The sequence below is a fragment of the Polypterus senegalus genome, chromosome 13 (assembly GCF_016835505.1).
Source record: "Polypterus senegalus isolate Bchr_013 chromosome 13, ASM1683550v1, whole genome shotgun sequence".
NCBI classification, from domain to species: Eukaryota; Metazoa; Chordata; class Cladistia; order Polypteriformes; family Polypteridae; genus Polypterus; species Polypterus senegalus.
Genome location: NC_053166.1, coordinates 157591088 through 157602572, shown reverse-complemented (window position 1 = coordinate 157602572; position 11485 = coordinate 157591088). Strand labels below are relative to the sequence as shown.

Below are 11485 nucleotides of genomic sequence, written 5' to 3'. Positions count from 1 at the left end.
CCACTAAGGTCTGCAAATGAATGACATCTGGTGATGCCACCTCTGTGTGGCATCAAATCTCAATCCGGACTCTTTTCATGTCTAAGTCCTACCTGGTGGAATGAGCTGCTCACCTTCATTCAAGATCCTACTCCCTTAATCTGAAGCTTTTGAAGACTCTTGTTTAGTGGATTTCTGTCTAACTGACATTGGCTGATAGGTTAACGGCCTTGCGTTTTGTTCTGAGCTCTTTACTTGTGATGGTCAAATTTGTAACTTTGTCTTGTAACATTTGTTGCTAAAGAGTCTCCCAGACTGATGTTTACTCAGTTCTATTGACCTCTTTTATAACCTGCTTTGGATGAAAACATCTTCTAAGCAAATAAATATAAACATATGTACAGTAAATTTGTATGAATAGTGTAAATCAAATTACTTTTACGTTCGCAAACACTCAGCAGTCAATACTTCATTACCAGATATTGATTTTAGTGTTTGCTTAAGCAGCTTCAGTGTAGTCATGATAATGCCAGTCAGCTATGCTATTCTGAAGCAAGGAGGAAAGAACATCTACCAGTTATGTTGCATCTCAAAAAGCCTCCTTGTTTGTCTAAGTACATTTTTCCTCTTTACATGATAACATGTTTGGGCTGCTTCACCCACATTACTCACATCAATGTTCTCCCTGTATACCTCACAGCCAGTACCTCCTGGAATTTCATCATTTCTATGTCATAGTGGCATCTTTTCCATAGGTTGCAAAAGCCACTAAAATGCATTTGGCCTGGCATGGTGATGAGAGTGATCACTGACTAGCTAGCTGGCAAGGCAGTGGGCAGAGGGGAAGAAATCACACAACAAACAAGAAACGTTCCCCTACCAACAGTCACACAGAACCCAAGGCAGTGCAGATATATTGTAAAATATGCACGCTCAGTTTGTTGTGAGTGAAAATTACTTTTCATTTTTCAGAACCTTTACAAAATTTCAAAGGAAATTAGACATTTTGTCAAAACAGCACTAGAAAATATTATGTAATTTTTTCAGAATTTCTATGACTGCTTGAAGCATGACAATGTGTGTGTGTGTGAGTGTACTGCATGTGTCTGTGAAATAATTGGTTTTGTTTTTATTTTGAATTATAGTTGTAGATTTAATCTATCACTAGCCGTATCTAAAATGGGTTAAAATCTAAGGAATCAACGTACACGTCACCATTAACATTTGCAGCGCACCATGTCATGAATATGTCTCTATTATATGCCTTTTCGTAGTAGTGTACTGTACTAGGGTGTTGTACCGTGTCAGCCATTATGAATGTAGTGAGAAGTCAATCAAAATGACCTTTTTATCAGCGAGCTAAAAAGATTACACTATGTAAGCTTTCGAGGCAACTTGTCTGAAGAAGGAACGTTGCATATTGTAATCTTTTTAGTTAGCCAATAAAAGGGTCATTTTGATTGACTTCTCACAGCCTTTTGGTAGGAAATTCATAAAAGCAGCGTTATTGTTTATGATGTGCCACCTACTGGAATGACAAAGACACAGCAACTGGACGAACACACAGACAGACCCTTATCCTTTTATTAAGGCAAAAAATTATCTGCCAGGATTCCACAGAAAATGTCACCATGTTATACAGTACCACATTAAAAAAAAAAAAATGTTCTTATTGCTAAAATAATTTATAAAATGATGGTGTTAGTTCCCAGGTAAAATTTTTAGTAAGGCGTTATTTTTTATTTTAAAACAGCCACATTGCAATGAACACATAAGGCTGCCAATGATGCAGAATTAGTCACACGTATGAACAGCCTTTATGGATTACGGAGTTGTAGTACAGTATATATGGGAGCACGGGAAAGGCACTATATAAATAAAATGTATTATTATTCTTATTATTATTATATACTGCCTCATCACTGCAGCTGTATCAAAGGGCCAAAGACACAGTGAATTAGACATAAGAGACGCAAAAGTTTAACCAGCAACTGAATTTAACTGAAGAAAAAAGATAAAAGCTTATAGTGCTCATCTTTCTACATTTTTTTTTAGAAATAAAGGGCACGATTATTGTTCAATTATGTCTCTAGATAGAGACATTTACAGAATGGATTAAAGGAATCAATTTAGAGTCCCGGGGTGGCACAGTGGGTAGCGCTGCTGCCTCACAGTAAGGAGACCTGTGGGTTCGCTTCCCGGATCCTCCATGTGTGGAGTTTGCATGTTCTCCCCGTGTATGCGTGGGTTTCCTCCCACAGTCCAAAGACATGCTGGTTAGGTGCATTGGTGATCCTAAATCGTCCCTAATGTGTGCTCCAGTGTGTGTGCATGTGCCCTGCAGTGGGCTGGCACACTGCCCGGGGTTAGTTCCTGCCTTGCACCCTGAGCTGACTGGGATTGGCTCCAGCAGAACCCCCCCCATGACGCTGTGTTAGGATGTAGTGGGTTGGAAAATGACTGACTGACTGAATTTAGAGTCCCACATTTAACCCGAGAATGAAATTGAGAAACTTTTATTACTACATTCTTCCATCAAGAATGTGACTTAAAGCCTGTTCACTTCAAGCTCACCCCTGATTTTCATCACATTTTAATAAACCATTTTACCATACAGGCTTACTTCTTTTTATTTTTTTAAAGATTGACTTACATTTTTGAACATCATACTGAATTATAGGCGGCTGCCATGCACAAGGAGGATGGCACTCGTATCTCGGGTCCTTGGGTTTCCTTCCACCATCCACAGACCTGTAGGTTAGGTGGACTGGCGAGGGTAAATTGGGTGTGTGAGTCCGTGTGTTCACCCTGTGGTGGACTGGCACCCATATTAGGGATTGTTCCTGCCTTGTGCCCTATGCTTGCTTGGATAGGCTACTGCTCCCCTGGAACCCTGCTAAGATTTAAGCGGGTTTAGAAAATGGATGGTTGAGTTGAAGTAATGGTACTGATGCAGAACACATTATGTGAAAATATTTTACAGATTTGGATTATTGCTCAAACAGCATGTGAACAGATCAGTAATACATGATTTATAAAGGTTGGTTTATTTTCCTTCACCCATTTGTGTCAATTTAATAAATTAATAAATAAATAGAGTAGAACTCTTAAAGGTGATCACCATCCAAAGTGGTTTCCTTGCATAGCACAAAAATTCCACTATACTGTACCACAGTGCCCACTGCTCCTATCATCTCAACCAGGCAATGTGTCCAAGGCCATTCTTTATGGTGTAAAAGACTGCCAGAGAAAAAGGAAAATAATAATCGTAACAGATTGAGGCGTCTACCTGTCATAGGCTTCCTTCAGATCCCTGGCCAGTTTGCTTTTGGGGAGTATGTTGTGGAATGGACAATGAGGACTTCCATCAGCTGTTCACATAAAAAAAAAAACAATAAAGCTATCAGAAGTGAAGTGAGTTCCTTACAAATCATCAACACATCAGGGAATCCACTTCAGTATCCAGTGCCTGGGACTAAATTGACTGTACAGGCCATGACTCGCTACAACAAATGACAGCTACTCAGGTTTACACTGGTTGTCTAGATACTGCCTGAATTTTCCCCCCCGAACCTTTTACATTCTAGCACAGGGGTGTCGAACTCCGGGCCTGGAGGGCCGCAGTGGCTGCAGGTTTTCATTCTAACCCTTTTCCTAATCAGTGATCAGTTTTCACTGCTAATTAACTTATGTTTCCCTTCATTTTAAAAGCTCTGTTTTTAAGGATTCATTCCTCTCAATTCTTTTCTTCATTAAATGACAGCCAAGCAGACATGAGACATGAAATGAGCCAACAGATGAGTAGGTAAAATATGGCTGCCAACTCCAACTAATTTCACTCCAGTCACTTTCTTAATGTTCATTAAACTCGTTATTTAATTCCATGGCTTGTTACTGCTCTCATTCTGCCACAGCACTGTCAAAATGTTTTGGTGAGCTGAGAGATCAGCCTTACCGAGACCTTCACTTTTCTTTATTTTCAGATATTGTGTGATGGGCACAGGTGAGCTGGTCATGTGGCAGCTTGTTTTGTGTCTCACTATTACTTGGCTGCCAGTTAAGGACAAAGCAAGAACAAAGAGGCCCGAGTCAAGTTAATTAAAATTAAGGCAAAAGAAATTAAATTAGCAGCAAAAACTGGTCACTAATGAAGAAGATGGTTAGAATGAAAACCTGCAGCCACTGTGGCCCTCCAGGACCGGAGTTTGACACCCGTGTTCTAGCACATCTGCGGGTTTCAGAGACAATCTTCTTGTATTTCATTTATATCTTTTTAAGCCTCTTTCTTGATCTGATCACCTGTTTCTGTGTCAAACTGCAACTCTTTATATCCAGTAAATTCCCCACTTTGGCACCTCAAGCAAGGATCAAAGGTAACTAAAAACTTGCTGACTTTTTCCCTGAACAACAACAGCAACATTTATTTATATAGCACATTTTCATAAAAAAAAAGGAGCTCAAAGTGCTTTACATACTGAAGAAAAGAAAAATAAAAGACAAAATGAGAAATTCAAATAAGACAACATTAGTTAACATAGAAAAGGAGTAAGGTCCAATGGCCAGGGTGGACAGAAAAAAACGGCTGGAGAAAAAAAATCAAATCTGCAGGGGTTCCAGGCCACGGGACCACCCAGTCCCCTCTGGGCATTCTACCTAAGCTCTTCTCTTTGTCTGAGGAGATTTCATTATCAATGTCAACATATACAGTTACTAAACTGGTACCAGGCACCACTGTCTCACATTTTCAAACAATAAGGGTAACACTCGCTGGCTAAAACTTATCCATGACACCACCAGGAATCTACTTTAAGCCGTCCACATACCAACAGTTAGCTGTCTCCAACAATTTTAATGCACACTTGTGCACACACACACACACACACTATAAGGTAATACTCACACTTTTTCCACACATCCAGCACCTTTCCATCTAACCAACACTCTTTGTCCTTCCTACATTTACCTTCAGGTCTTTAGCTACCATAACAGTTTCCCCTTCTCTTTTAGTTTGGCTTTACTTTTTAAACGGCCATACCACCCTGAATACGCCCGATCTCGAAAGCTAAGCAAGGTCGAGCTCGGTAAGTACTTGGATGGGAGACCGCCTGGGAATACCGAGTGCTGTAAGCTGTTAGAGTGGAGTGGTGGCTCGGAGGCTTAGGGATCTGCACTGGTAATTGGAAGGTTGCCGGTTCAAATCCCTTAAATGCCCGAAGTGACCCTACTCCGTTGGGCCCCTGAGCCTTTAAGGCCCGTAAGCTGAAATTGCTTCGTCCTGGGTATGACGTTAACCTGCATGTAGGCCCACCAACCTTCAGGGAAAAACCTGGGGGTTGGTGGCAGAATTGGCACTCCAGCCACCATAAAAAAAACCTCCCACTGGTTCCACTCCATGTGAACTAGTGTGGTGCTGAGGCGTCACCCGTCGCATGGCTGCACTCGGGTCCTAATTTGGGGATCCAGAGGTGGTTGGTGCGGCAATGCGCTGGATCAGCATGTGCTCCTAACCTCTCTCTCCCTCTCACTTTTTAAACAAACTAGCGTTTAAATGGAAGGTTCTATAGACATCATTTCCTAACAACTGTCTCAATGGATGCCAAAGAGATCCCTCTGTAAAGTCCAACTCTGCCCTATAATAAAGGTTTCACTTTTAATTCCTTTCCCTGGCATGAAACCAAACTGCATATTAGTACTTTTCTAATGGTTACCTATTTTTTATTTAGCACCTTCCCCAACCACATATATTAAAAAAAGAGCCCCTTAAACAAAGCAGGTTAAATTAAAAAGGTTACAAACCAGAACTAACAAAGAAAAGCACATCACATTGTGAGAATCATCATTATTTATTACTTTGGTATGACAGAACAGCCTGCAATGTGATAAATGCTAGTTGTCATGTTTGTAAGCTAAACTTTTACACACTTGGTTGACTAAGAGCAGCCATGTCTGGCTTTACATGAACACATGACAAAGTTTCTAGTGGATCTGAACCGGTGTCACTGACCCTGGCATTACATGGAATTTATTTCCAAGACAAGATATCTACACTGTCTAACAATTATCTGATTGTGTGAAACACTACCTGAAAACTTACTTTCTGCAATTGCAGTCACATCATCTTGAGCTGCCAACATGAGCTTTGCCTCTCGGGTCAGGTACTGGCAGCGTCGCTCCTCATGCTGCAATGCAATAGCGATGCGACGAGACAGGTTGTGCATGCAGCTGATGACAGAGGGGTCAGCATTTGCCTGGGGGAACAAAAGGCACATGTGATTATTGCCTGTGATCAATTAGGCTGTATAACATGACAAAAGGGCTCACGGAAACCGGCCTGTTACTATTTGAAGTTATTCTGACACAATTTATTTTTGATTCCTCCCTTTCTTATTCCGCCCACATAAATCACATTAAGAAACTTTCTTACTTTCACCTCCGTAACAGATCCCGTGCTCGCTCCTTCCTCTCCTTTTCTAACGCTGAGAAACTTGTCCCTGCTTTTATCACATCCCGCATCGATTATTGTAATTCCCTACTGGCAGGTGTCCCTTCTAATCTTATATCGTAGCACTAGCTTATTCAAAACTCGGCTGCAAGGGTCCTTACACGAACCAGCAGTGGCAAGACAATAACACCCATCCTGCTTCGCCTTCACTGGCTACCTGTGTCGATAGATAGATAGATAGATAGATAGATAGATAGATAGATAGATAGATAGATAGATAGATAGATAGATAGATAGATAGATAGATAGATAGATAGATAGATAGATAGATAGATAGATAGATAGATAGATAGATAGATAGATAGATAGATAGATAGATAGATAGATAGATAGAGAGGCAGGCAGGCAGGCAGGCAGGCAGGCAGACTTTATTAATCCCAAGGGGAAATTCACATACTCCAGCAGCAGCATACTGATAAAGAATAATATTAAAATAAAGAGTGATAACAATGCAGGTATAACAGACATTAACTTTGTATAATGTTAACCCCCCAGGTGAAACTGAAGTCACATAGTGTGGGGTCTCCTCAGTCTGTCACTGAAGCTGCTCCTCTGTTTGGAGATGATCCTGCTCAGTGGATTCTCCATGATTGACAGGAGTCTGCTCAGCGCCCGTCGCTCTGCCACGGATGTCAAACTGTCCAGCTCCGTGCCTACAATAGAGCCTGCCTTCCTCACCAGTTTGTCCAGGCGTGAGGCGTTCCTTCTTCTTAAGCTGCCTCCCCAGCACACCACTGCGTAGAAGAGGGCACTCGCCACAACCGTCTGGTAGAACATCTGCAGCATCTTATTGCAGATGTTGAAGGATGCCAGCCTTCTAAGGAAGTATAGTCGGCTCTGTCCCCCCCTTGCACAGAATATAAAAATTCTACTAATAACCTACAAAGCCTTAAACGACTTTGCGCCAAACTACATCAGTGACCTTCTCCATCACAATGTGCCTGTCTGCCCACTAAGGTCCTCTGATTCTGCCAGTCTTGTTGTGCCCCACACTAATCTACACTCCATGGGTGACAGCAGGGCCTTCAGCTGTATGGCGTCAAGACTCTGGAATGACCTACCGAAATTAATCAGGTCAGCTGACTCCATGAATTCTTTTAAAACTCATCTGTTCAGGAAGGCATTTAGCTCTACTTGCCTTTATTACCCTTCTCTCAGTTTACCTCCACGTCAAGATGTTCATGTAAACTTTGTGTGTGTGTGCTGGATTATCAATTATGTTGTCTGTTAGGCTTTTTCTCTGAATTCACCGTCTTAATCTTCTTTATTTATTTATCTGGCTTAGTACAATACTATATACTGCATACCCTGCCGTTCTTTCTTAAATTCTGTGAAGTGCCTTGAGCATGGGAAAGGCGCTATATAAATAAAATGCATTATTATTATTATTATTATTAATCCACCATTTAATTTCTTAAGAAGATTTCAGAAACCATTGTAATATGGATTGTGCTTGGTGACAGACTGAGCGATTATCAAGGACAGAGTGCCCCTTTTTTCCAGTCGGGTGAAAAGAATGACTACAAAAGAACTAAAGGAAGAGATGAAACTGGTATCACTAGATGAAACACTTAAAGCATTCTTGAACAAGCAAATAATCTTTATCTGTTTATAGTGACTTGCATGTCGAATACAGTCCAAAAGCACTTTGCATGTGTAAAGAAGTGAGAATACTCATTTATACTCAATAAGAGTGTGTTACCTTCCAGTGACTTGTTTGTTTGAGCCACACTGCATGCAAAGGTGGAAACTATGAGGACAGGGAAGCTAACAATCAAGTAGTAGTTAAGTAAATATCCAAATTTACCCAAAAAATGAAAGCAATAAAAAGTTTTAAACACTGCAATATTGTTATACTAATAATGTCAATGCTACAGTATTAAGGATATTATAATAGACATTATACAGTAAATTACTATGCAAAACCATTCTGCACTACTAAAGGCATAAGTAAACCAAACTGCTGCATGTTAGAAATAGTAATATCTACAAATGATAATTATAAGCTTGCATATGTCTTGTAGAAGTGATAGACACACAATCCTCTGACAGACACACGCCCGCCCGTAATCCTTAAACACAGAAGGTGGCCAGGTCAGGACTCCTCGTATCTGGCTTGCACAAGGGGCAAAACATGACTCAGCACTTGCTTCTCTGGTCTCTTTCTGCTGAGTCACAAAATCTGCCATAAGTGATGAGGGGTGGGCGGCCTTCTGTGCATCGATTAACTGGAAAATGTGGGGACTTGTACCGCACCCAAGGCAGAAACGTGGTTATCGGTTATCACCTCTGCACAATGGACACAGCAGAGCCAACCCACCCCACCCTACCTGGTAGTGGAAAGTTCAAATGTAGATTATTAAATATTCAAAGAGCATTATTTATTTTACACAAATAACTCGCTCGAGGGCAGAAATAGCATTCTCCAAAAAAGACTCTATTATTAACACATCCTACATCAGAATATATGAGCATTAACAATAAGCAGAACCTTTTCTGCAGATACCATGCATTTGCCACAGATGCTTTCTTTTTTATCTGAAAGTTAAAAACTCTAAAACCCAAGGACAGCATCTGTAAAACATATACATTTATGCACGGATATCTATTTATGGGCGTCATAAAAATAAAACATTTTCATACACCAGGAAACAGAACAACAAACTCAGAGCACAAGCAACCCAAAAATAAAAATGTCCATACCCTTAATGCAAAGACCACATTGAATAAAATCATGGTTGGCATCTCTCTTTTTGGAGATGGGTCTGTCTTAGATACCTAAAGGAACCAATCAGAAGTGAAAAAATAAAATCATTATTAATAATTAAGAAGAATCATAAACATCACTAGTAATAATTCATTAATATTGATAATCAAAATTGTCAACTTCACAAAATGACAGCACAAAGCAGCACTGACCCCTACACAGATATCTGAAAAACTGAGGCTTTAGAATCATTTTTTTTTATAATTATTAAATTACCAGAATTAAAATCATAATAAATGACAGCTTCTTTTTATTACATTAATAAAAACAGGCAAGTCACAGAATAGTAAAACCAGGCATAATACTATAAAGTATAGGGTGGTCCAGATCTAATTATGCAATTTTCATTACGCTATAACTTATCAAGTTTATTACATCATCCGAAAAATCCCGGACCATCGAGAAGTGTGCGAACTGACGACATGAAGAATCGTCTTCGCACCGAACTGGAATCGTCCCCGCATAAATCAAAGTCATCCGGACGATCTGGATCTGCGTAATTAGATCTGGACCACCCTGTATATACATTATAGACAACAGACCAAAATATCAGTTGGCACATGGGGCTAACACAAATATAGCATTTTCTGTTTTCTTTAAAGGGCCCAATACATAGAAAAACAATTTTTACAAGAATATCGTAAGAATTGAAATAATTTATTTAAAAATTAAAATACAAGCAAACAGTATTACTACATCTGTAACAGTTAAAAATGTTACATTATTATGAAGTGATATGGTGAGTAGCATAATAAACAAATATAAAATGATTAGTTATCTATGTGCCCATCGATTTTCTGAAAGTACTTTACCCACCAGACAGTCACACAATGCCAGAGACACTTCCAGCAGGATCAACCCTGGGTGGCAAGCCGGATCATGACAGGGCACCAACATGCACTCACTTTTATTCTTACAAGGCCAGTGAACAGTCACCTACCACCTTTACAATTCGTATTTGAACTTCAGGAGAAAGTAAGGGTCTTGTTCAAAAAGAGGACGCCATCTCCTTCTTCTTGTTTGCTTTAGACTGGCCTACCCCTACTACAAACCCTGAACTTAAGGTTCGTGGGGGTAAAGCCAGGTATACCAGGGTCCCTAATCTTAACAATTTAGAGTAGGTGCCTAAACTTAAAAACAAGTGGCGTCCGCTTTTTGAACAGGACCCGAAAGTAACAATTCCACAAAGTAAACCCAATTAAACTTCACATTAAAGGTACTCTATTAGCCAATAATTAAACCTAAATCCCGGCCCAAGTGTCATGAGGCAGCTGCACTACCCACCAAAACATCCATTCCCTTGTAATTCATTTTGAAACTGTTAGACCTATTTCTGGCTTACAAATGCTAATACTGCCAAGTTGTCTAACAGCCTACTTCAGATCAATTTGCTCACATATTGTGTGAATGATGGATGGATTAAAAGGCAGAAGTCTACGTGACCATCATCTTCAAGTCCTTCCGTGAGAACCCTAAATCCAAAGAGGACTGTTTCATTTATGTTAGGTACAATGCCCAGAGAGGACTGGGTGGTCTCGTGGCCTCGGACCCCCTACAGATTTTATTTTTTTCTCCAGCCGTCTGGAGTTTGTTTTGTCCACCCTGGCGACTGGACCCTACTCTTATTCTATGTTAATTAATGTTGACTTATTTTATTTTCTTACTGTGTCTTTTATTTTTCTATTCTTCATTATGTAAAGCACTTTGAGCTACTGTTTGTATGAAAATGTGCTATAGAAATAAATGTTGTTGTTGTTATATATTGTGTGATTTCATTAAACTTGCCAAAGTGTTGCAAACTCTCAAAAAATACTGCAAAGTTAAAAGCAAACCACAATAACATGCAAAAATACAACAAAGCAATGTGATCATTAAAATAAACAAATAAACACATATACTGTATATAGATCTTTCTCTTAATAACTTAAGACGTGTGTCAACTTAATTGGTAACTCTAAATTGTCCCTGTAGAAGCGGGTGTGGGCGTGTGCCCTGTTCAGGGCCGATTTCTGTTATGTGGCCATTGCTGCTTGGGTAGCTTCTGTTTTCCTGTGACATTTAAGTGGATAAAGTGAGTTTTACTATGAATTTACTGCAACAAGCATATAACTAATATAATATAACATATAACTAATGTGCCAGGCAAAAACCAAACCTTCACACAAAGCCGTCAATATTGAGTGTGATGCCACCTTTATTTGCCTTCATGGTTAACACAGACCATCAACAAAGCATGA

At 39.8% G+C, this 11485-nt stretch overlaps 1 protein-coding gene and 1 pseudogene across 1 annotated transcript in view; one reads left to right on the top strand and one right to left on the bottom strand.

The window, feature by feature from the left end:
- nprl3 (NPR3-like, GATOR1 complex subunit) overlaps positions 1-11485 on the bottom strand; it is an 82886-nt gene that overhangs the window by 45941 nt on the left and 25460 nt on the right. The window contains 3 exon segments of the mRNA XM_039774708.1: positions 3269-3350; positions 6074-6227; positions 9185-9259. Of these exon segments, the coding sequence (XP_039630642.1) occupies positions 3269-3350; positions 6074-6227; positions 9185-9259 (311 nt within the window).
- On the top strand, positions 5001-5109 carry LOC120543459 (annotated as a pseudogene).